This window comes from Rattus norvegicus, chromosome 20 (assembly GCF_036323735.1).
Source record: "Rattus norvegicus strain BN/NHsdMcwi chromosome 20, GRCr8, whole genome shotgun sequence".
NCBI classification, from domain to species: domain Eukaryota; kingdom Metazoa; phylum Chordata; class Mammalia; order Rodentia; family Muridae; genus Rattus; species Rattus norvegicus.
The window spans coordinates 7,035,697-7,062,059 of NC_086038.1; the positions used below are offsets into that span (position 1 = coordinate 7,035,697).

General features: G+C 48.7%; 1 protein-coding gene across 7 annotated transcripts in view; it reads right to left on the reverse strand.

The window, feature by feature from the left end:
* Positions 1-226: 226 nt before the first annotated feature.
* Stk38 (serine/threonine kinase 38) overlaps positions 227-26,363 on the reverse strand; it is a 34,735-nt gene continuing 8,598 nt past the window's right edge. For 4 of the 7 annotated variants that reach the window (XM_063279224.1, XM_063279223.1, XM_063279227.1 and 1 more), the window contains 10 exons: positions 21,705-21,756; positions 20,493-20,615; positions 17,592-17,675; positions 12,618-12,741; positions 10,604-10,758; positions 8,237-8,339; positions 6,824-6,885; positions 5,074-5,191; positions 3,883-4,006; positions 227-3,727 (listed from right to left, as the gene is read on the reverse strand). In XM_063279224.1, the coding sequence (XP_063135294.1) occupies positions 3,292-3,727; positions 3,883-4,006; positions 5,074-5,191; positions 6,824-6,885; positions 8,237-8,339; positions 10,604-10,758; positions 12,618-12,741; positions 17,592-17,675; positions 20,493-20,615; positions 21,705-21,756 (1,381 nt within the window). In that variant the 3' untranslated portion in view covers positions 227-3,291. The remainder of the gene's footprint in view (positions 3,728-3,882; positions 4,007-5,073; positions 5,192-6,823; positions 6,886-8,236; positions 8,340-10,603; positions 10,759-12,617; positions 12,742-17,591; positions 17,676-20,492; positions 20,616-21,704; positions 21,757-26,363) is intronic. The other 3 variants (XM_006256139.5, NM_001398991.1, XM_063279225.1) reach the window with 2 other exon arrangements.

The following is a 26,363-nucleotide window of genomic DNA, read 5'->3' on the forward strand; positions in this document are numbered from 1 at the left end:
TCTGTCCAGCAAGTGTTTTGCCCTCGCTGAGGTAGAGTATAGGGAGGGGGGCTGCATACCAGTTCCTGCACAAAGTGGGTACAGCACAGCTCCAAGACAACAGCATTTTGCATGGAGACGATGGTGCAGTGTTTCTGGACTGAGGGAGTGGGGATGGCCACCAGTGTTCTGCTTTGTATTTCAAGCTGCAATCAACTTTACAACACATAAAACCACCACAGTTCCATTATTATTTTCACAGTTTATTCAAAAGTTGAATAGTTAAAATGTGAACATTTCCCCCCAAAACGAACCATCCCCCACCACGCGGACTACCACTATTCAACTACTTCTCCCATGCTCACCACACACTCTGCAAACACAGGGATCAGGACCTCAACTGCTCATGAACACAGAGAGCACAGAGCCACGCACAGGCACCTCTATCTCCTTCGCATTAGCAGGTTCTGAATGGAGGATTAAGGAGCGAACATCAATCACCCTTAACCCAGAGTTAAGACTTCCCTAACATTCCTTTTTCTTCATCTAAGACATGAAAACTCAAAGCAGTTTTGCTTACAATTTTAAGTCTTATATTCTGTTCTCTGAATGGCTGAGCTGGGACCAAACTGACCTTCACAATCTCAGGACTAGCAGAGAGCCGATCCCAGTTGTAGCTTGGCCAATGACACTGCAAGTTACCACACAGGTGCAAATAATGCTTTAACAGTTACCGACACTTAAAACCAAACTCTAGTAATGCATTAATATGGAACCTCCACATTTTTCTGACACAGCAAAAGTCTCCTAAAGGTGGCAGCAGCCGTGACAGAGAAGGCACTTTGTGCTAAATTCAGTGTTTCTCAGGAGAGAACACCACAGCAGAGGCCAGTTCGGCCCAAGCTGCAGGCCACCCTTGTGGGTGGAGGGACAAGAATGCCCCGGGAAGGCATCTGCAAAGGAAAATTTTGTAATCATGATTCCAAGGCAAAATGGCTAAAGTTGGGCTAGAGAAATGCTAAGACAAACACGTTTGCACCATGGATTGAGGAATGAGCTCAAGGACTCAGCGGGCTGGACCTGCCTTGACTCCAAGGAGGCTGTGGGATCCCGCACGGCAGCGCCTGAGCTCCAGCGGGTTCTCCCTGCTCCTCAGGTCAGGCTGCTCTGGCAGCATCCGCGGGTATTGCTTGCTGGGAGGCCCATGTGCCTCAAGGTCACGTCAGACAGCCGTGGAGACAGAGTGAGGGTTGTCCACAGGGTCCAAACTCCTTGGCAGTGCCCAGTGGTGTTGTGGGCTTTGTAAGATCAAGGATCGCACTGGTACCTCTCCCATCAACAGAAGCGCAGCGTAGTCTTTCGGAGGGAAGACAGGTCAGTGGGTCAGGGTCTCTGCCCTGGTACCATAGGTAAAGTGCACCACGAATGAAGGCTGTGCAAGCCATTTGCACCGGCCGAGGCGGGGGAGATGGAGCTCGCTCCTCTGCCACACTGGGCTGTTCACGAGGACTTTCATTATTGCCTTATTTCTTTAACTACAGAATTTTCAGCTATAAAGAGAAAAATACTTGGTGGGCTTGGCAGGTGGCACACAGCACAGGCATTGGCTGTACTCGGTGTGTGTGAGCTCGGCACGGTGGACGGCTGGTCTTCCCTCCATTCTGATGAACTTGGGAAAATCAAGTTCTCCGTACACCACCTACCAAACTGGCTCGTGGGGCTTCAGAAGAAGCAAGCGGCTGCTATGGCTGACGGAGAAACGCTTATCTGTCCTCTCAGCTGCTTCTCGGTGCATTACGGAGGAATGGCCACTCACAATCACATCTCAGAGACTTGACTAGGACGCAGTAATGGTTCTACCAAATTCTTGGAAGTTCTTTCAAGAGCGCACGAGGAAAACCAACGTTGCTCAGAGAACTCTGCCCTCCAGGGCTCCTGCACAGCTCTACTTGGCCGCCTTCATGTAGGAAGGTATGGCGCCCCTGGCTGTCAGGCCCTCGAAGCGCTTGTATGTGTAATTGATGAAGACCCAGTCTTTACTCTTGTAGTCCGTCTCAGGGTGGTTACTTGTGGTCACTGGCAAAGAAACAGACGTGAGACTGAGTCACTGCCCTACCTCAATGACAGCCAGGCCCTGAAGAACAGCACAGCTCCCGTTTACACAGGATTATTCTTCACTGTGCCAGTTTTCTACTTTGCTCGCTTATGATCTCTACGTTCTATTTTCTTGCTCCTGTCATGTCAGCTCACATAGCCTGTAATCTGAGTAACAGAAGAGCAGTTTATGGTTTTCTCAGCCAGCTCAAACAGCTCACCAGACCCACACGGCCATCCGTTCAGCAGTCCCCCCATGTAGGGACTGATACATACTTACACAGGCCCAGAAGTTCCCCTCCACATTCTGATAGGGAAATATCAGCCTACGATCGCAGGCTGCTGCAACGCTTGAGACGGCAGCGGCAGCCAGGGGGTTACCTGTGGGCTTCAGGATATCAGACTCCGGGAACTCATCGAAGTTTGAGGTATCATCGATGCTCTTGATTTCAATAGATATGGCAGCTGGTCTCTCCCTGTCAAGGACAGACATGCCCAAGTGACCATAGATGGAATGCTCACAGGATACTGACCGAGTCTCTCAGAAGACTCCTCCCTGTCTGACGTGGGAGGACGATTCACTGTTGGCGATATTTTGTTTCTCTAATGCTAAATAAGCCAAACGACTGCATCCAAGCAAAGTCACCACTGGAGCTGGTCACTCCGACGGCCGGCATGAGGGTGGGCCTTTAACCCCGGCACTTGGGAAGAACCAGGGTGCTGCAGCCCTGCATCGAAGCACCCATCCCAGAAGGAAACAGCTTCAAGCAGCCCAGTTTTGTCTCTACCCGGATTCCAGCAGAAAGGTAAAAATTACCAGGATGCTGGCCACAGTAGGGACCACAGAAAGCAGACTGTGAGTCCCAGGGTAGCTTAGACTAGACACTACCTCAGAGAGACAAAGATCTAAGTCAGAACACAATTACAGTAGAAAACGGCAGAACACTTTCTGCCCAGGCCATGCCTCCTCCCTGCCCTCTGAACTCCACCCCTCCCACCTCAGTAACGGGAGCTGACGAAGGCCCTCAGGCACAGAGGTCGGGAAGAGCAAAGGCCTGTTCCCCCTGGACGCCCTTCACCGTGCCAGGCTTTCACTCTGCTGTCATGAACTGCTGGGCCAGCTGCGTCCTGTGGCCTGGCAGGCAGGCAGGTCCGACTCATCTGATCCTCATTTTCACCACAGCGAAAGACTCTAAGAGTCAAAAGGGCTCTCTCCCTTTACTTAGCTTGCTGATGGTCTCTTATGGGAATTGTAACCCACAGATGGTGGTACATTCTTGTATCCAAGCACTTGGGAGGAAGAGGCAGGAGAACCAGGGGTTCAAGATCACCGTCTGCTATGTACCTCACAGGAGGCCAGCCTGGGCTACATGAGACCCAGTCTGCGGCCAGCAAATGGCTCAGTGGGTACAGGTCCTTGCCACAAAGCCTGGCACCTGATTTGATCCCCAGAACCCCGTGACAGTTAGAAGGAAAGGACGACGTGCACCAAGGTGTGCTCCGGCCCTCGCTCGCCCACGGCACGCACACACTCAACACGGGACCGCAGTGTGGGTACCTGATATGCTCCCAGTCAACACCTTCAAAGAAGGGGTTACTTTTTATTTCCTCGACTCCAGGGGCTCCGATTCTATGTTCCCATTCACAGCAGAACCTGGAAAAAACAGGCTTTTCAGCACACTCCAGTTCCTTTAGAAAAAGGAACAGCTAAGCTCCCGCATGCTCTTCCCACGACCCCCAAACCCAGAGAGGGAAGCAAGAGCCTGAGGGTTCACCCCACGCAGGGCCGCGCACGGAGGACTCTGCTACCTCAGAATCAGGCCCTTGGCTTTCTCGGAGACAGGAACTTCCGGGGGAAAGGTCAAAGTTTCCTTCCAGTTCATCACCTTCTTGTACGTCTCTTGAGGGGTCTCGGAGCAGAATGGTGGGTAGCCTGTAAGGGAAGTGTGGGTCTGACGGAGGAGTTCTCGGTATGGTCCATCTCTAACAGCAGCCTGACCTCCAAATGTCCACTCCTTCCCCGTGCAGGGGGAGTTCCACTCAGCCCAGAAAACAGCTAAACCCGTTTTTCACTTTTTTCAAAAGTGGAGAGCTGTACCTCTGATACACTAGAGAGACAACTGGAAAGTCAGCTGACAGCGGAGACTGGGGAGAGCAGGGACGGAAGCGGTGTTGTGGTGTGGGAGTCAACACGACAGAAGAGACAAAGGGACAACATGGTTAAAAGGGTCCCTACTGTAGAGACTTCCTCTTAGGGATAACGTGCCCAGCAAGCTGAGTGAGCTAAAAGCAAGCATCTCAAAGAGACCATTGGGGTTGGGATTTAGCTCAGTGGTAGAGCGCTTGCCTAGCAAGCACAAGGCCCTGGGTTCGGTCCCCAGCTCCGGAAAAAAAAAAAAAAAAAAAAAAAAAAAGAGACCATCACAGCTCTTCCGGGAAGTCCAGGCAAGAGGATAAACACTTGCTTCACTTGCTTTCCTATGTGTCACCAGCCTGTCCGTCACATGAGAACACCCATGTCCAGTGTCTCCCGGATCATCTGACAAGTGACTCCAAACCCATCATCACAGACCCTTTACTAGTGCTCAGTGACACAGAGCTGTGCCGCAGATGTGTCCCTAACAGAGACACCATCCAAATACAAGGGGGATGAAAGTCTCCATGCTCTCAGCGCCTCAAGAGAGGAAGCAAGCCGCAGCTCATAAGCTAAGAGACACACACACTGCAGTGGTTAAGTTCTTTGTACACAAAAGGTGCTTAATAAGTGAGAATGGTTAGGAGCCAGGTGGAGAGAATGAGGGAACAGACGAGTTTAGTCTTAATGAATGACTAGCACAGGCGACACAAGTTGTCAGGGAGCCTGTGAGTGCACTGGGAACCATTTGAGGGAGCTGTCCATGAAGGAACTTCACCCCAATGGAAGTGAGCCAAGCACCCAGCTTGCCTCCATGTACTTTAGTGCAGCAGCAGGGTAACGGGTGCACGGGAAGTGGAGCTTACCGATGAGCATCTCATACATGATCACCCCGAGGGACCACCAATCGCAGAGCTTGTTGTACCCTGTCTGCATGAACACCTCCGGAGCAATGTAGTCAGGGGTGCCCACTGTAGAGAAGGCCTGAAATAGGTGCACACATTAGGGAGGCCGGGCCAGGAGTGAGCGCCTAAATTCAGCTCCATCGGGGCGCCCCAAACTATATAGCAGGACAGCCCAAGCCCAATACAAACTTCTCTGTGACAGCACTTTCCAGAATGAACATTAAAGCCTTGTTAATGAGGCACAAGACCCCTTCTCACACACTGTACATGACTAAGCCCCTACTAGGAACCAGGCTCTCACCTGAATGAGCCTCCCCCATTCTGCTCAGATGTCTGAAGGGACATTGAGCCAATGCTGCAGGTGACAGGTGACGTCCACCCGTCATTCAAGCCCTGGAAACTAAGAAGGGAGCAGCCCAGTCTGGAGACGACAGGCCCTGCTTCAAACTGTCTCCTTACTGCTGAGACAAGTTAATAAACACCCTCAAAGTCTAAGTCAGCACGTTACCAGGCAATGTGCCCACGGCACTCCGATCTGCCATGCTGTTACTGTGTATGCGACGAGCAAAGTGCTGTCCTTTCTACACAATACACCTGTGCCACCCTTACAAGGTACAGCTCATGTTTAGTCTTCATATATGAACAAACCAACACATCATCTACTAAGAATGAATGTTTGGGGGCTGGAGAGATGGCTCAGTGGTTAAGAGCATTGACTGCCCTCCCAGAGGTCCTGAGTTCAATTCCCAGCAACCACATGGTGGCTCACAACTATCTGTAATGGGATCTGATGCCCTCTTCTGGTGTGTCAGAAGACAGCTACAGTGTGCTCATATGCATAAAATATATAAATGAATCTAAGAAAAATAATAAATGTTGCTCTGGCCAGAGAGACAGCTCAGTGGGTAAGAATACTGGCTGCGCTTGCAGAGGACCTGGATTTAATTTCCAGAACCCACACAGAGGCTCACAAACATCTGCAACTCCTTCCTGGAGACCCTATGCTCACACACATGCATAGGAGTTTTGGTCCAGCAAGATGGCTCAACTGGTAAAAGCACTTGCCACCAAGACTGATGACCAGGTTTGAGCTCCTCGAACCCTAAGTTAGAAGGAGTCCTACACGTTGCCTTCTGACAACACACACAGATGCATGCGCACACACAAAAGAAGTAAGACTCAAGTTTTCTTAGACATAACAATTCAGGGCTGACTGTACCCTACTGAATAGCTTCCACATACTGTCACGGTAAAGGGAATGAACTACTTATTTACTTTCAAGCCTATGGGGTATAATTTTGGATGTGTGCAGAGTCAAACATGTACAAAAAATTTTAATTCCCCTCTCCGGTTCTGACTACCAAGTACTTTTCTACCGCACAGTAAGAGAAGGCAAGAAGGCAGATGAACAGGAGTCCTGACTTGCCAGGGAGGATCAGTATTTTAAGGCTGAGAGCCGGAGCCTGAAGGTGAGCATGGCGGCAGATCCACAATCCTAGTTCACCGGTAGACCAGAGCACTGGGGAGGGCGTTTGCAAAGCCAGCCTCAGCTCGATCATGAGTCTCAGGCCAGCCTGTGCTATAGGAGACGTTATATCACGGCATGCCAGGCAAGCAACTATTACTGAGCTACAGCCCTACGCCATTAGCATTCTTTTTAAAACCCCCTCAGACCGGTTTGCAGTATTTCTGAAGCCTCCGTATTACTTACGAGCTGGCGTCTGTTTCTTTTCCAGGTCTCTGCTTTCCTTTTAGAATTCATATTCTGAAAAGCTGAAAGTAGAGATCAAGTCCTAATCACAACGCATAAAGGAATGTTTATTCTGTGGGGCCCTGGTACCAGTCATACCATACACCCATTAAACACTCTGGGTAAGGCGAGGCATGGCAGTGGGAGGCAGGGGAAGGCAGATCTCTGTGAGTTTCAGGCCAGCCTGGGATACACAGAGAGCCTATCTCAATGCAACGACATAAAACACACGCACAGCCAATCAGCTCACTCACATACGCTTTAAGCCCAGCAGCTTAGAGTCACAGTGGACTGTGAACAGCTTATGTGGCTCCTACAGGGAGAGAGGACAGCCAGGCCTTAGCAACACTGCAGGGGAAGAAGCACAAATGTTTGCCAACTGTACGTTTATTTACGGGCTTTGCTGTTTGTTTTGGTTTTGGTAATGGTACTGGTGAAGGTGGGCAGGGCCTTCTGCATGCTAGGCCAGCAGTGTACTACCAAGCTACACCGCGTCCTTTCTGTTCTCCCTCATCCCCCTCCTACGTCTCTAGGTTCACTTTTCACACTTATTTGGACCTGGTTTGTGGCATTCCAGAAATCTAGACCAACCAACCTGAATCTGTGTGGATGGGCTCCATCCAAGCATACAGACCTACAACACACAATTTCTAAAAGTCATCAAAGATCCAAGAGCAGTAAGCAGACTCCCAGGATTGGGGTGCACTGTGGGTTTTCTAGGATGAACTGAGCTTCCTGTGCTCATGTCTGTGCAGGTGGGGCCAGAGCTCCTGCAGCATTTCTTAGACGCCATCCACCTTTCTTTTTCTCTCTTCTTTCACTGGCTTGGGACTTGCCTGTTTAGGCTGGGCTGGCTGGGCACTAACCCCAGGGATCCCCTGTGCTCACCTCCTCAGTGCTGAGATCACAGCCATGCACCTCCCTACATGCCAGGCTTTTATATGCATCCTAGAATCAAACTCCGGTCTTCATGCTTTCCTGTGTTCTGTCACTGCTCAAGCAGAAAGACAACACTGGAGTAAACCTCGTCTGGAGCCGTCCTAAGACCTGTCGTCTTAGCCAGCCCAGCACCTTGCGAGCACAGTTCTGTCCTCTACCTGCGCTGGCAGAAGTAGAAGCACTCATCTCGCCTGGGCAGACAGCACGGGACACAGGGAAGTATGGGTCTCTTCTGTAACTGCTGGGGGCTCTCAGGTTTCCTGTGTGGTTGGTCCCCAGGTTAAGAACAGGGCAGCCAGGGCTGGGGATTTAGCTCAGTGGTAGAGCGCTTGCCTAGGAAGCACAAGGCCCTGGGTTCTGTCCCCAGCTCCGAAAAAAGAACCAAAAAAAAAAAAAAAGAGCAGGGCAGGCAGCGTGGCGCACTGTTGGACTTACTGAAATCACTGGGCAGGCTGTGGTTCAGGTTCCTATAAAACTCAGTCCTGTGGGCTTTTTTCAAGCCTGTGCAAAGGCCAAAGTCGGAAAGTTTCACATGGCCCTGTGAGGAAAGGAGAAATGAGGTGATGTGTGGACAGACACTCTTGGACAGGCAGACACTGTATCCTCCAGCTTCTGTGAACCTCCTGCCAACAGACTGCTACCACCTAGGTTACTACCAGGAAGAACACATGGCCACAAACGTAAAACGGGGTTCCAGCTCAGTGTGTGGCCCGTCTCTTTAATCCCAGCACTTAGGAGGCAGAGGCGAGGAGATCTGAATTCGAGGCCATCCTGGTCTACAGAGAGTTTCCATGACAGCCAGGGCTCCACAGAGGCAGCAACACTGAAGCCAGACATGGTAGCCCCTACCTTTAATCCCAGCACTGGAGACAGAGGCAGGTTGATTTAGGCCAGCCAGCCTGGTCTACATAGTGAGACCTGTCTCAAAACAAAACCAAAAACAAACCAACCAACCCCAAAACAAAAACAAAAAAACCCTTCAACCAAAACTCTAATAAACCTTTTTTTTACTAGCATATATTATGCATTAATTATGCAAAAAAAATAAAAATAAAAACAGGCCTCAGACCGACATGTTCATATGTGTACAAGATGGAACCATATGCAGCGTCACGTTCGGCCGTCTCCCCTCTTCCTTCACTGGCTTGGGACTTGCCTGTTTAGGCTGGCTGGCTGGGCACCAGCCCCAGAGACCCCCATGCCCACTCCTCAGTGCTGAGATCACAGGCGTGCACCCGGCACCTTGCAGAGCAGAACTGCTGACAGGAGGTACCGTCTGACGAGCTCCTGCCCTCATGACATAGCAGTGAGGTTTCCACGTAAAGACGAGAGCCTTGGGCCTTTCAAAGACGCCCAGAAAGTCACCAAAACCAACAGCGGTGCGCGCCTCTGATCCCAGCATTCAGACGGCAGAGGCTGGCAGATTTTTCTTTTGGAAGGTGGTGTTCAGAGCAAGTTCTAGAATACCCAGGCTACACAGAGAAACCCTGTCTCTAAGAGGGGAGGGAGGGGGGAGGGGAGGGAGGGGCGGGAGGGAAAGGAGGAAGGCAGGCAGGCGGGCAGCACTATGGCACTGGAACAGGACACTTTCATTACAAACAAGAACTTGTGGTTACAAGTGAAACACTTTACAACTGTGGAGCTGAAGGACATGAAGCAACCGCACCCATGCAGCTGCTTGTGATCGGATGCTGATGGATCCCCACAGCAGGCTGCAAGAGGGCTCTGCACGAAGCTTCTGGGAACCTGACTGGTAAATAAAGAAGCCAAAAGCTGGTGTGTGTGTGTGTGTGTGTGTATGTGTATGTGTGTGTGTGTGTGTGTGTGTGTGTGTGTGTGTGTGTGTGTCAGTCAGGGGGAGGCACGGGGAGGAGGAAAGGGAGCTGTGTGCAGGAGAGAAGCAGAGCCGTCATTAAGTAAGGGGACCAGGAGAGTGAGGCTCAGGGCTGCCCAATGGGTCGAGAGCAGCCCAGCTGGAACTGGAAAGCAGTAACTCGGAGTCATCGGTGGGAGGTAGAGTCTAACAGCATGGAGGGCACAGCTACTGTGCAGCAGAAGGCAAATTAAAATATAAAGGCTGTGGGTATGGCTTTCACTCAGTGAAAACCAGAGGTGGGTAGGGATCCCACAGTGGGAATTATTTACGATATCACTACTACACCCATCCTTTCACTAGCGAACAGTGAACGCACATGCCCAGTTAACACAGTGTGGCCAGCAGCACGGCCTCTTCCCTGGGCTCAGGAATGGCACTGCTTGTATCACTGAGGGGAGGCAATGAAGGCTGCAGAGAGGCTGGGGCTCCTCGAGGAGCAGGGTGCACACGGCACCCTGCCTTGTGGTGGACTTTGCTGCCGCCTTCTCCCGGGTGCTTCGGTAGAGGATGGCCGCTGGCTGCTGCCCCAGCCATGCAGCTTCAGATACACAGGGAAGATGGCCACCCCTGCAGTATTACAGGACTGACCTGGTTGCATTTGTGTTGTGTGCACACAAGTCTCCTGTAACTCAAGTTGGATTTGGAATTCCTAGCCCTCTACCTCTGCCTCCCAAGTGGTAGGAGCACGGGCACCTGTCGCCATACTATGCCTGGCTTAACTTTCTCCAGACAGAGTCTCACTGTGTAACCTTGTCTGCCATAGATCTCCCTGTGTAGATGCCTGACTCTGCCTCCTCAATGCTGAAACTCAAATCGTGCCTGTTCTTTTAAGAGCATTTGATTAAATTACAGAATCACAGTTCGGAGTCAGGGGGAGTCAGAGCAGGCGTTACAGCCAGGGGTTCCCATGATGCGTGCCCACGTACCTTGCTGTCCAAGAGAAGGTTGTCTGGCTTGATATCTCTGTGGATGAACCCCAGCTGGTGAATGGAGTCTATGGCTAACACTGTCTCTGCTATGTAGAACTGAGTCTCCTCTTCTGTCAGAGTATCTTTCTTCATCAATAAAGTCATCATGTCCCCTGGAAGCAGAAAGATACAGAGCCACCACCACACACACAATACACGCCCACACACATGCATGCACACACGCATGCGCACACACACACACGCGCACACACACACACACGGAATATGATTAAGAACCAGTTATCAGATACATCTTCATTATCTGCAATTTAAGCCCACTATGCCCAGCTGTGCTGTCCCCCAGAGTGATCTACAGCGTTACCATGGGAGGAAACAGCAACAAGTCTCTAACGTGGGAAGGGTAAAAGCGCACACTCTCGCACCTGAGGTAGGTGATGACACCAGGCTTTCATTTTGCTCTTCCTCTTTAGAGAAGTGAGGACTTCTCCACAGTTATAAAGCATATTTGCTTAGGACAGTATTGGGGATCGGGGGAAATCTGCGTGACTTTTACGTTTGCTCAAGTCTCTGTGAAGTTGCCTATGTCTAGAGGCAAATGGCAATTCCACACAGGCTGAACTGCTGTCTTAGAATGAAATGCCGAATAAAATGTAAATATTTAGGGAGATTTAAACAATGCTCCCCACTAACATGAGGAGGTCACAAGTGCTCAGCCCGCTTCTCCACTGGAATTTAGCTGCCTGACAGGTGAGGACCCTGCCAGCTCCCAAGACCTCCAGGGCCTTCTCCTGACACCTTCTTCCCGAAGTTTAAGGGGACACCACTGTCCTCAGAGAACTTTTCATCTACTGACAAACTCCTTGGTTTCCTGCAAGGTGAACATTTAAAGCTCAATACCAGGGTCATAAAGCAAGAGAGGAAGATTTATATTCTAAAATTCAGCAGTCGAACAAAAGCAAAGAAAATATGTAAAGTAGCTAAAAAGCTAAGACAAACAGATGGTTCAGTTTCCACCTCATGTGAAGGAAGCTACTTATTTAGAGCAGAAAGCGAGGAAGAGAGGCCGCTAGCGCCCCCTGCTGCCCTCTGACAGCCGCTCACTCATTTTTTTTTTTGGGGGGGGGGGGGATTCTTGGCAAAAATGTTTCCCTTGGACAAAAGTTAAAAGTATTAACTAAAGAAAAGCATAAGACTTGAAGGCTGCGAGTGCTCAGCACTCCTGGGAGACCTTGAGGCCGGGGGCAGCGGGGAGGCCAACCCTAAGGTCACTGCAGCCTTCCCGGCCAAGGAGGGCAGCCATCAGCCTCCCTTGTGTGTCTGCCCAGGGGATGGGACAGCTCAGGGCCCTTGGTCTTAGGGCTCTGCAGGCCAGCATCGGCAAACACAAAGGGCATGGTCCCAGGGACATGAGGAGCTCAGGAAGAGCTGCAGTAATGGCTGGCGAGACACATGGAAGGAGCTGGTAGCCAAGCTGCTCCCTACTCTCTACCTAAGCGCTACAGAGAAACCAGCCGACTCCACGCTGCAGTCTTCACGGGTGACCCTGGGTCTAACTTAAGGGGCGTCACAAGACAATATAGTATGCTCTGATTAATTACATTTGCTTTGTTAAAAACCAAGACAGGAGCTACCTCCTGTCTGCTCGGAGTTCAGTGATTCCTCAGGAAAGACACTGTCCCCAAAACTGACGGGAGCCCTGCTCGGGCTCACCTGTCTAGGCTGGACAGCTCCCAGAGGAGAGGTGGACTCTAGATATTAATGTGGGTGAAGAGGGAGTCACTCTGACAACCCACAGAGAAAGAAACCAAAAACGCTGAAGCAAAAATGCTACGGCTTCAGCAGAGAGGCGGGCAGGCAGCACAAGGCTGGCCACTGCCCTCCTTCATGGGCCTAGAACAGACACGGAAAGCGATTCTGGGAGCACAGTTAGAGTAGAAAGGAGGGTTCGTTGTTGATGTGAGAGAGAGACCACAGAACAAAGGGAAATGGACCTTTGGTGTGAAGTAATTACCTCCAGGCAGGAACTCCATGATTAGGTAGAGGTTTAGCTTATCCTGAAAACTATAGAACATTCTCACAACCCACAAACTGTCTGCCTCCACTAGAATGTCACGCTCCGCACGGATGTGGCCAACCTGGAGGTACATGCATTCGATTAATGACAAGACTTGCTCTGCGGTAAGCCGCACATCTACACATTTAAACACTGTTCCGAGGGTTTACTTGATAAGCAAAGGTTCTGCTAGCACACACTGACCAGCCTGACAGACATTCAACCTGAAGGATTCAGTGACAGAAACCTGGTAACAAAGGCTTTTAAAGCTGCTGAAACGAATGGTTTCAACCCAACACAACTGTGGCAGCACTACGAAGTTAACCTCTGATTAGTTAAAATTACCATCTTTTTATATAAACATATTATTATTTTTAAGTTTCCTCATTTTCAAGGCAGAGACCCGTGTACTCCACGCTGGCTTTGAACTCTTCCTTCAGACCCTCTGCTTCCACCTCCAGATGAGAGACTGCAGGCACGGACCACCCAGGCTAATGCGGTGGAGCACTGCCCCGCAGTTAGGCAGGCACTCCAGCAGTGTCCCCAGCCCTCTCTCTGTCCAGTCATCAGGTGGGTAAGCAGGCCCCAAGTGAGACCCTAGCAATCCCACCGCAGGCAGCGCTAGTTAGTGAACTGGTCTCTGTCTGAGGTTTCTGTTTTGCTGGTTTCATTTTGCAATGTCTGAGGTGGAACCCAGGACCTTGTTCCCTACGTTAGGAGTCTGCACAAGTGCTCATGTTATGTAACTCAATCAAAATAGAGCCCTGAACAACACGTCTAGGCCACCACACTGCCACAGCACTCTAGCTGCAGCTCACTGCTGTGCACTACACTACAGTATGAAAACAAAAGGTTTTACTCGGTTAAAGATTCAAAATCATGGGACTGGGGATTTAGCTCAGTGGTAGAGCGCTTACCTAGGAAGCGCAAGGCCCTGGGTTCAGTCCCCAGCTCCGAAAAAAAGAACCAAAAAAAAAAAAAAAAAAAAAAAAAAGATTCAAAATCATGGCGTTTCTCCCTTTCTGCATTTGCTGCAACACCTAGAGGGCTGCTATAGGCAGCCTGAGAGAACTGGTGGAGTCGCTTTGTTAAAACAGACCGCTTTATGGGAGGGTGCGGCTCAGCTGGAAAAGAGCTTACATGGCACGCATGAAGCCCTGGGTTGGATCACCAGCACCGTGTAAACTGGGAGGGCGAGGGGGCAGTGCGTGCCTGCAGGTCTAGCACTGGAGAGGTGCAGGTAGGAGGATCAGGAGAGCAGGGTTATCCTCCTCTGCAGAGCACGTCTGCAGCCTGCCATAGCTCTATGACACCGTCTCAAAAATGGTGACCATTTCATCAAACCAACATTATTTAAAATATGGAATACTAACTAAAACATCATTGCAGATGTACAAATTACACTCTTGTTCCTTTCAAGTGTCACAAGATCCAAAGATGGAGTGAATCAAATCTAAGCTCATTAAGACTCAGTCCTGGGGCTGGAGAGGTGGCTCAGCGGCTAAGAACACCGACTGCTCTTCCAGAGGTCCTGAGTTCAAATCCCAGCACCCACATGGTGGCTCACAACCATCTGTAATGGGATTGGATGCCCTCTTCTGGTGTGTTGAAGACAACTACAGTGTACTCAGGCATAAAATAAATGAATAAATCTTAAAAAAAAAAAAAAAAAAAAAAAAACCTCAGTCCTGGAGAGATGGCTCAGAGGTTAAGAGCAGTAGTTATTCTTCCAGGGAACCTGAGTTCAATTCCCAGCAACCACATGGTGGCTCACAACCATCTGTGAATGTGATTTGATGCCCTCTTCTGGCCTGCAGGTGTACATGAAAATAGAGCATTCATGTATATTAAATACACTTTAAATAAAAAAGAGAGACCCCAGTCCAGGCCTGTAGCAAGCTCCAAAGTCAAAGACCTCTGAGGACATGAGCTGGCCGTCTGGTTCTCCTACACTGCCTGCTCTATTGGGACGTCTTCAGCAGGGCCACAGACGCTGCCATTCTTCCCCTGGGGACACAAACTACTGTCTCCTGACCTATGTCTAACCTGCCTATTCTCCCAAGCTCTGTGGGGCTTGAAGGTATGATCCGCTTATACATCTGAGTTGGTCTCCATTCACAGGGAACTCTGATGGTGTCAGGGTTGGCTGATACTTGTGATGGCCCAGGAGGGACCAGTGCTGTGAAACCACAGGGCCGGTCAAACGCCTGCCTCCACCTGCTCCACAGAAGAGAAGCCTGTGGGACTGACTGCCTCCTCCTGCTCGTCTGCGGCTGCGTCCACGAGTGTGTCACTGAGGCCAGAGGACTGTGGCCTCTGCTCTCCTGGGGCCCTACCGACTACAGGGATCCAAGGAGAAGAGAAGACACTAGTGTGACCACTTGTCACTCAACTTGGAGGGCAGAATGGAGACTATACATTTCCTGTTTATCAAGAGGAAAGCTAACCACTGTGAGTCTCTACCTCTCCTTCGATCCTGAGGCCGACATGGCAGCCCGAAGCCTTAAGGTATAGAAGCAGAATCAGCCAAATACAGAGCCAGAGGTGCGGCTCACAGCAGAGGGTCTCTTCCCTGTTGGTAACATCTATGGCACCGAGAAAGCTGCCACAGTCAGTCCTGTCGCTCTGCAGTGGTGCGTCATCGCCCTCACCAGAGAATGTCCGGCACTAGCTCATGCTCACGCCTTATCTTTTCCTTCTCTTTAAAATTTTTTATTAATTACTTTATTTCTTTACATCCTAAATGTGACCCCCTCCCAGTCCTCCTATTCCCCTTCCCGTCCTCCTCACCAGTGCTGGAACTAAAGGGTGTGCTGGGGGCTGGAGAGATGGCTCAGAGGTTAAGAGCACCGACTGCTCTTCCAGAGGTCATGAGTTCAATTCCCAGCAACCACATGATGGCTCACAGCCAACTATAAGGGGATCTGATGCCCTCTTCTGGTGTGTCTGAAGACAGCAATGGTGTACTCACATACATAAAATAAATAAATAAATAAATCTTTGAAGAAAAAAAAAAGGTGTGCCACCACACTCTTTTCTAACTATTTTGTTTTGTATACATGTGTGTACATGTATGTACATGCGTGTACATGTAAGTGGAGGTCAGAAGACAGCTCCCAGGACTAAGTCATTCTTTCCTTCCACTCTGCATGAGAAAACCTCATGTCAAGCACCTTCACAGTCTGAGCCCTCAGCAGCCCCACTTCCTAACTCTCGTGACAGATAACGAATTTACAGGAGTTGTACGTGTTGTCTAAAATTATAGAAAGTACATATAGTAAACTCACTCATAACCCGCGAATACCCTACTAACAACACGGACATTATCTTCCTCCATGAGGTAACTGCTCTCCATCAGTGCCTGAGCATCTACCCACACCATACCCTGCCCTCTAGGCAGCACACAGGCCGTAGTGCACTCTGAGTCAGTTGGTGTTTGCATAAGCTACAACAGCTGTGGACTTGCTAAAACCTGCTTTCAACTGCAATTAAGAATCAAAGGCTTGGGCTGGAGACAGCTCAGCCGTTAAAGGGCACTGGCTGCTCTTCCAGAGGCCCTGAGTTCAATTCCCAGCAACCATGTGGCTGGCTTACAACCATCTGTAATGAGATGTGGTGCCCACTTCTGGAGTGCAGGCATACATGCAGACAGAACATTGTATACATAATAAATAAACAAATCTTTAAAAAAAATAATAGTCCAAGGCTTAGCTGGGCATGGTGGTACATGCCTTTAATCCCAAGACTCGGGAGACAGAGGCAGATAGATCTAAGTTCGAGGCCAGCCTAGTCTACAAAGCAAGTCCAAGACAGTCAGGGTTGGTTACACTAAGAAACCATCTCAAAAAAACAAAAGAAGAAAAGAAAAAAAGAATTCAAGGCGTCCCATTAAAATAGAAGAAAAAAAGACTTAATACTTGTCATGTTGGTTTGCGTCCATGCATAGTCTGGGTACCATGTGCACGCACTGCCCACAGAGGCCAGCAGAGGGTGCCCCATTCCCTGAACTGGAGTCCTAGACCATTCTGAGCTACCCTACCATAGGGTGCTAGCTACCCTACCATACGGTGCTAGGGATTCCATCCAGGTCCTATGGGACAGCAGTCGGTTGGTTAGTTCATTAACCATTCAGCTGTCTCTCCAGCCCCCAAACCACACAATTTTGAAGAAGCACTTGACTGTAGACAGGAAAGACATCATGAAGAAGTCCTCTGAGGTGGCAGAGAGCACTAAATGTGGGGACAGTCTCTGACGAGGACCTCTGCCTGGCCCAGTCTCTGGCCTTGTACTGGGATACACTGCAGCCTCATCACCCGCTACCTCTTCTGGGCAACCAGGCGAACTAAACCAGACCCACAGGAGGTCTGCACTCTTACTTCTAAAATAAACACTATCCCTGGAATCTGCATTAAGTATGCATGTCAGATCTGGTGTCACTGTTAACCAGTGAGGCCCAGGGCCTGGCACGACAGACAGGAGCACTCTCCTGAGAGGCTCCACTGCAGGCCAAGAAAGTTCCTAGGGATGGGGAGACTTCCCATCGCTCTGCTGTTTACGCTTCCCTTGGATACCAGTGAGCTACACACAGGCCCCACCTATGGTTAGGTATAAAGAGTATCATGTATTCAGACACATCAGTTCTACCTCCCCATCCTAGAGTACAGGAACTGCCATACCAGGCAGGCCCTCTGGCAAGTGTAGCTGTGGTCGTCAAGGAGACCCAGTGCTTCCCTCAACAGCCCTAACGGTAAAGCAGCACTTGCGTGTTAAGCATACGAGTGCGTCTCTTGAGGAGAAGACATAGCATCATATGTACAATATGCACAAGGGAACTAACTAGAGAAACTGCAGTAAAATAAACACAGCTAGGCCAACAGAGTGACCAGGTGACAAGCCCCCAAAGCTGATTGATGGCAGCTCCCACACAGCTACCTGCTCCTTCTCCAGCATGTCTGCTTTGCGCAGGATTTTCATCGCATACACGTGCCCTGTGTCTTTCTTCTGGACAAGCCGCACCTGGAAGGTTAGCGAAGACATCACAAGTCAGGGTCACTGCCCAGCTGAGGACCTGTCTTTCCAGCACGGGGTCATACCCAAGGCTTCACAAGCACTGCTCGAGCTAGAGATGCATTAGGATGTGAATGTGAGCAGTAAGTAGCAACAACAGACACTTTACAGTTACAGACACGTGCTGTGCAGCCGGGACGACTGTGAGACGACCCCCAACCATCTCCGTATCTCAGCAGCTCCAGCTCCAAGCTCAACACATTTAAAAGCCTTTAGTTTCACACTGAAGGCCCAGTCAACCCATGACAGTCAACTCTGAAAGCCTAAGTAATAATCACAACATTTAAAATGAAAATAATGTACCAGACCCTCTTGTAATTCCAGCATTTAAGGGGCTGAAGCAGGACTGTCACCGTCTTGAAGTTAGTCTGGCTATGTTGTGAGACCAAACAAAACAAAACAAAACAAAACAACAGTCCAAAATAAAACCTTATTCTTGGAGAAAAATATAGTAAAATAGAAAAAAAAAAAAAACAGCACTTTTAAATTTTTTTAATTAATTTTTTATTTTAACTTTTTTTTTTTTCGGAGCTGAGGACCGAACCCAGGGCCTTGTCCTTGCTAGGCAAGCGCTCTATCACTGAGCCAAATCCCCAACCCCTTAATTAACTTTTATGTATATGGGTGTTTTGTCTACAAGTGTGTCAGCACACCCCCTGTAAGCAGTGCTTGAGAAAGCCAAAAGGGAGTGGATTCCCCTAGGACTGGAGTTAAAAGTCAAGTTTAAAAGCCAAGTCTCGGGGCTGGGGATTTAGCTCAGTGGTAGAGCGCTTACCTAGGAAGCGCAAGGCCCTGGGTTCGGTCCCCAGCTCCGAAAAAAAGAACCAAAAAAAAAGCCAAGTCTCTGGCTGTTAAATTCTTTCTAAAATGTTTTATTAGGAAAAAAGTTTTCTTTCTCTATTTTTTTTTATTTCCCCCTTCTTTTTTCTTTCCTTTTTTTTTTTTAAAGATTTATTTATTTTATTTATATGAGTATACTGTAGCTGTCTTCAGTCACACCAGAAGAGGGCATTGGATCCCATTACAGATGGTTGTGAGCCCCCATGTGGTTGCTGGGAATTGAACTCAGGGTCTCTGGAGGAGCAGTCAGTGCTCTTAACCACTGAGCCATCTCTCCAGCCCCATGTCTTTTTTTTGAGATGGGTCTATATAGTCCTGAAACTCACTATGTAGACAATGTCCCAAACTCACAGAGATCACCCTGCCTCTGACCCCTCAGTGCTGGGATTAAAGGGCTGGGCCACTAAGCCCTGCTTGTTTTCCAATTTTTAAAAACAGGTCAACTGTTTTTAATCATGTATAGATAGATGCATGTGTCTGTAAGTGGGCACTGTCTTCTGAAAATGCAGCAAGGCTTTTAACCAGTAAGCCATCTCTCTAGCCCCATTTCCCAGTGCTTTAAAGAGGAAAGTATACTGTGAAAAGAAAACTAATGGTTTATTAACAGAAGAAAACCTCCTGGCACTCCCTGAACATCCCCCCCTCCCTCCAAGATCCACAAGTTTTGTGGTTTTGGTTTTCCCTTGCTGCAATACCAAGTGAAAGAGCAACTCCTTCTCGCAGGTCCTAAACTCCACTCACTGTCCTTCGATAGAGGATAGACTAAACTGATAGGAGCAGATACTGCACTTGATCTCAGGCAAAAGCCTGAGAAGTGGGTTCCCCACGTCTCTGCACTTTGTTTTCTAGTCAAGTGCCATGTTTATGTGTCTCGGGACAACAGGGAGCATTTTCCTAATCTCAAGGGCTGCCTGGAGTTCTCGATGGAAGTCACTTTACTTTTGAGGGACTCTGCGATAGCAGGCGATTCTCCCTGAGTACTGCGGTTTATAACACGCTTCTCCTAGACGGAGAGTGTAACTACTGTGTCATAAGCTGTCTCTCTCTCTCTCCATGTTTTCCATCAATGAGAGCGACCTTGCTTGAGCTCACCAGCTTCTCCAAGCCTGCTCTTGTAGTAGAGCAGGACTCATGGATAAGGAGACCCGGGCCACAGGCCTAGGATGCAGCAGAAGGTGGAGCACCTGCCTACATTTGATCCCCACAGCCACAGGCAGACAGCAGCAGGGCCAAGCAAGAAGCCTTTAATGCTCTACACTAACGCAAGGTCTGTCTTTTTTACTTGTTTGTTTTTTAAAGACAGGCTCTCCCTAGCTAACCTGGGCTGACTTTTTACTTCTGGTCCTCCTGCCTCAACCTCTAGAGTGCTAGCGTTACATACAGGCACAGGACTAACCAGTCTCTTGGGAGCTGTAAGCATCTGGTAAGAACAGAGTGGAGACAAGATCGGTCTCCTCCTTGAGTGCTGTGGTACTGGGGAAAGCATCAGCTTCAAAGCAGAGGACTCTGCCCAGCCTCTGGCCTCTGTGCATCTCAATGTCTCCATCTATAGAATGGGTTACTGTCATGATTCCGGAATCTATGGACGTAGTATACAGACTGGGTATCCTAATGTCAGGATCTAGCACAGAGGTACATGTCTGGAACCCCAACACTGGCTGCTAAGGCAGCAGGATCAGACAGCTGATGCCAACTTGGGCTGCACAGTGTGACTCTGTCCAAAAGAACAAAGTGCTAACATCCTCTCTGACAAGACAGAAGTGATCTGGGACAAAGAACTGGGGAGAAAATTAGAAAGAAAAATGAATGTGTCTGTCTAGTGAACTCTATACATTTCAAGACAGGATCTCACTAGCTAGCCTGGTGTTACACACCATTGAGAACCCATGACAGGTTAAAAGCTTTGATATTCTGGGATTTTTTTACCTCACCAAATGCTCCTCGGCCTATGACTTTTAAAGACTCAAAATCTTCCAGTCCAAGCCTTGTTCTCTTTAATCGAAGAAACTCCGTTTCCTTCCGAGCATGTGCAGATCTTCTGAGTCGTTTCTAACGTTTAAACAAAGAAAGGAAGGAGAGCTGACATTCTCAAACCGTCCTCCCTGTCTGTGCACGCTGGTCTACGCACCATCTTCTCATGTGACAGCGCCACACAAGCATCCTTTAGCGGCTCCTTCTCCCCTCCCAGGCCATCAGTGTACCCAGCAGCACACTGGGGAGTGTGGGGGCTCCTGAGAACTCTGCCTAAACTACTTCGACAATCCACTGTTCTAGGATCTCTAATGGTGAGAGACAAATCAACACTTTCCTTGGGCCCTTTCCTAGGTAAGGGCGTTTTTCTAAATCCTCCATGACCAGTGCATACAAGTATCCATTTGTCACCCAGCCTCGATGCCGTTTCCTGGCACATGCTGGGGACTTGCTATCACTGCCCTGGGCTGTGTCACCCACGTTTCTGAAGGCGTCACCAGTGCTGTTTGGTTCCTGCATCCTCCTTCACTGGTTGTCTTCGCCTCACACCTGTAAGCGGTGTGCATAAAGGCTGGCACAAGGCAGCCCCTGTTCTGATACCCACTTCACATGTGTACCTTACTCCTGCGGAGCCTTCCAGTTACTTCATTCACTCTTTTTTTTTTTTTTTTCTTTTTTTTTCGGAGCTGGGGACCGAACCCAGGGCCTTGCACTTCCTAGGCAAGCGCTCTGCCACTGAGCTAAATCCCCAGCCCCCCTTCATTCACTCTTTACAGATGAGATCTCACCCTCTGGTGCAGGTTGGCCTCAGTCCTGCAGCAATCCTCCTGCCTCAGCTTCCAAGTGGTGAGACTACAGGATGGCGCACCACAACTTAGTAAAAACGCTCACCTTATTCTTTTAAGTTTTAATTTAGTTTTGCTAATTCTATCTCTTCTTTGTTAGAATTCTAAAGCTAATTAATTACCATAGCTGTGATGAGAGGGATCTCCCTGTCCTGAGTATTTAATTAACTTCTTCCTCTGGATGAGTAACTGAATCCCCAAGCAGGCTAACCCTCAAATCCCTGTCACTGGGCCAAACGCTTCCCTGGCGCCAAAGCTAATGATGAAGACGACATAACCTTCCCACCCTCCCGCTGGGCGGGCCGGGCCCCACACAATTCACCTCCTCGTCTTTCAGGCCTTCTTCTTCCATCACCTTCTCTAATTTCTTCTGCCTACGGTAAGCAAACAGACAGGTGAGGTGGCATGTGCACTCTGACAGGCCTGCAGGACCAAGACACAAACAGGAGGCACAGGACAAACAACAGCGTTTAGTGTGTATAAATGAAGTAAGGGTGAGCAGGACGACTATGGGTTCAGGCGCTTGCCACCAAGCCTGACAACTTGATTTGGATCCCAAGTAGCAGCAAGAGGGGGAAGGACTGGTTCCTGAAAGCTGTCCTGACCTCCGCTTGTGCCATGGCCCCCACTGCAGGACAGTGATCCTAACATATGTAATTTTTTTTTTTTTCCGGAGCTGAGGACCGAACCCAGGGCCTTTGCTCTACCACTGAGCTAAATCCCCAACCCCAACATATGTAATTTTTAGGCTGCTTAAAAACCCTATTTCTAAAACAAGTAAAACCTTCATTCTTTATTAGGTCTACTTTTTTTTTTCAAGATCTATTCACTTATTATATATAAGTACACTGTCGCTGTCTTCAGACACCAGAAGAGGGCATCAGATCCCATTACAGATGGTTGTGAGCCACCATGTGGTTGCTGGGAATTAAACTCAGGACCTCTGGAAGAGCAGTCAGTGCTCTTAACCACTGAGCCATCTCTCCAGCCCAGGATTTTATTTTTTTGTTTTGTTTTTTTTTTTAGATTTATTTATTTTATGTATGAGTACACTATAATTGTCTTTAGACAGACCAGAAGAGGACATCAGATCCCATTACAGATGGTTGTGAGCCACCATGTGGTTGCTGGGATTTGAACTCAGGACCTCTGGAAGAGCAGTCAGTGCTCTTAACCACTGAGCCATCTCTCCAGTCCTCAGGATTTTGTTTTAACTACAGCCTCATGACGATTTAATAAAACTGAAATGACCAAGTAACTTCCTTATAGCCAACTGTACAGAACCTCCGTGTATTCAGCAGCATGTATGAAGCGCCCAGGCGGGAATGTCTCGTCACCTCCATCAGTGATCCACACAAGCAGGTGAGAGACATCAAGGACAGAACGAAGTCGGAGACTGGTGTAGAGCAGAGTGGAAGACCAGCCTCAGTCCCCAGCACCTAAGACACTTCCCAGCTGTCTGCAACTCCAGTACCAAGGAATGTGATGTCCTTTGCGGGCACCCATACATACATGCATATGAAGCATGCATACAAAAATTCTAATATTTGCTGATGAGACAGATAAAAACAAGGAAAAGAGTATGAAGAATATCCTGTAATTGTATCTCCATGACCAACACTAAGAAATACCTTCAGCCCTGAACCTTAGCTTAGATAAAACTGACCCTGGACCACAGGTCACCACTGACAGCTCACTGAGCCTCAGATCACACAGAACACCACCGTATCATTGAGAAAACCTGAGGCAAGAGCTGTTCATCTCCCTCCTGCTCTTTGTGCTCTCTCGCTCTTACCCTCTTTCCCTTTTGTCCCCTTCTCTCCCCGAGCTCATGGCCTCTACTCTACTCCTCTGCTCCTCTTCTCTTCTCTTCTCTTAACCCCTGAGCTCTCTCTCCAGCCCTTAGTGTTCTAGTAAAGTACAGCAGTACAAAATTTACATCTGGCTGGTAGGACTTGAATGTTTAATTAAATGTCTGTACTAGGACAGAGTATGAATGTAAAGGTGTATTACAAAACTCGCTCTTTCAGGCTGCATCATGTATTAGATATACCCTCAGAGTACAGATGGCCCATTACCAACTATTATCAGGAAAACTATTACCAAGGCTATTCTCCTCTAATGTCTAAAAGCTTAAAAATTCATTTCTAGGGGCTGGAGAGATGGCTCACCAGTTAAGAAAACTGACTGGTCTTCCAGAGGTCCTGAGTTCAAATCCCAGCAACCACATGGTGGCTCACAACCATTTGCAGTGGGATCTAGTGCCCTCTTCTGGTGTGTCTGAGGATAGCTACAGTGTACTTATATGTAATAAATAAATCTTAGTCATTTGGAAGGCACATTATATATGCTGTTCCCAGAGACTTTGCCACACATCATGAGGTTCTACCCTAATGAATGGTTTACTCCATTAAGAATCAAAATCTGAATAAATTCTTGGGAGACAGTAGGTTATGGGAACATGCTGCTGGGGCTGATCCTGCCTAAGCCATCTCCATGAGAGCTGCTCCCCACAGCTGACCAAAGGGGCTGAGGCCTCTGCAAGTTCAAGCACATGAATGAATCTTTATTTAGGACATGCTGTTGGCACATAAAACTAAGAGCAGCAGCGAATGACTGGACACGATTGTAATTTATTTTATTTTGGGTTTGTTTTTTGTTGTTTTGAGACAGGTTTACCTGTGTAGCCCTGATTGTCCTGGAACTCACTTTATAGATCAGGCTGGCCTCAAACTCAGAGATCTCCCTGCCTCTGCTCCCAAGTACTGGGATTAACAGTCTGCACCATCACTGCCTGGCTAACATTCTAAATATTAATGCATAAAATACTAGATGTAGGGGTTGGGGATTTAGCTCAGTGGTAGAGTGCTTGCCTAGCAAGCGCAAGACCCTGGGTTCGGTCCTCAGCTCCGGAAAAAAAAAAAAATACTAGATGTAGAAATGCAACCATTATATGGGAACTACACACTGGACACTGCCAAAAAGGGTGGGGGACACTTTAAATATCTCTTTTTAGATTCATTTTTAGTCTGAGAGTAGTGGTATGTAGAGGGCCGCAATAACATTCGCAACCACTAGTTGGCGCTGTCTTCCACTGCGCCCCACGTGGTAGGTCAGGATAGACTCCGCCATTGCAAGATGGCGCCAACCTTTGCCGCGCCAGCCGGCCCCCCCTTTCAGGTAGTTAACTGTGCGCATGTGCAAGAGTGCCTTCGTGCCAGGTCTTTGCCCACTCCGGGGCGTGCCTTATGAGATCATGGGTAACAACCAATCAGGTGTGGGTGCGCTGCACAAGGGTTTTATAAGCGCCCCATATTGGCGCGGCGTGGCTTTTCCTCTTCTAAGATTAATAAAGTGGTCACAGTAAGGATTTCTAATGTCCGCGTGCTCCTTGCCGGCGAAAAGTCGCGCGCGGGACAGTGGTACATGCCTTTAGTCCTAGCATTTGGGAGATTGAGGCAGAGACAGGAGGATCTCTGTGAGTTCCAGGCCAGTCAGGGTTTATCTGTCAAGTTCCAAGACAGCCAGGACTATGGAAAGGGAGAGAGAGAAGGAAGAGGAAGGGGGGAAGAGGAGGAAGAAGAGAAAGAAGGAGGGAAAGAGGAAGAGGAGGGGGGGAGAGAGAGAGAGAGAGAGAGATTATCTTTAAAAAAAAAAGGTTTGTTTTTATGTGATGGTTATGGGTATCTTGCCTGCATGAATGCCAGTCACCATGTGCATGCAGTGCCCATGACAGTCAGAAGAGCCACCATGCGAGTGCTGAGAACTGCACAAAAGCCCTCTGTAAGAGCAACAAGTGCTTTTAACCCCTCAGCCATCTCACTGGCCCCTAGGGAGTGTAAACTAAATGATTGTTATGTATATATTAATTAATGATGGAAATTAATTCAGCAGCAGTTGTTCCTTAACCAGCCTTTCCCCAAATAACAACACAGAGGCCTTCGGTATTTCAGAGCTCAGGCCTTAGCTGGGCCGACTCTCTAACAGTTCATCTGAGCTACCCTGACCACCCAGCCCCATCCAGCCATGTGCCTGCTACATCTTCCAGGCCCACGGTCACAGCTATCTCCTCTCACGTTAATTAATGCTGGAAATTAATTAATGCGGCAGTAAGGAAGAAACTTCAGCACTGTTACCTCAATCATCCCAAACTGATCAACAGATTCAATATATTCCAATCACAATCTCTGGTTTTTTTGTATATGCTAATAGGCTGACTAAAGTTGTTTTTAAAAAATGAAGAACTTCTAGCAACCGCAAGGCCCTGGGTTCGGTCCCCAGCTCCGAAAAAAAAAAAAAAAAAAAGAAAAAAAAAAGATTTAAAAAAAAAAATGAAGAACTTACAAGGTCTAAAAAAATAGTCTTACAGGGAAATTACTATATACCCACAAAAAAAAATTATACTTCAAGTCTTACCTAATAAGATGCACAGTTAGAGGAGACAAGATAGCTCAGTGGATAGAGGCATTTGCTGTACAGGGTGGATAACAGTTTGAGCCCAGAGCCCATGTACAGAGTCCTGAAAGCAATCCTTTGACTGCCACACATGTGCCACAGTATGTGCACATCCCCACCCACACATTGATTTGTTCTGGATCATAGAACTAAATCTGTGAGGCCAAGCCTACAAAACTCCCAGGACAGAGAATGTCTCCATGACACAGACGACCAAGACCAAATAAGGAAACAATGCTGGCTCATCAGGATGGTTCAGTGGGGAGAGGCACCGGCCACCAAGCCTGAGTCCAATCCCCAGAACCTTCATGCGTCGTAGAAGATTTGAACTGACCCAGGACATCTGACTTCCATACACATGCTGTGACATGCATGCGCACTCTCAAAAATAACTGCGATATGAAAATCGTTGAGAAAACAATGGGGCTGGAGAGATGGCCTGAAAGTTAGAAGTACCTCTGCCACGGCACAGGGCCAGTTCAATTCCCAGCGCCGTATCAGGAAGCTCACAACCACCTGTACTTCC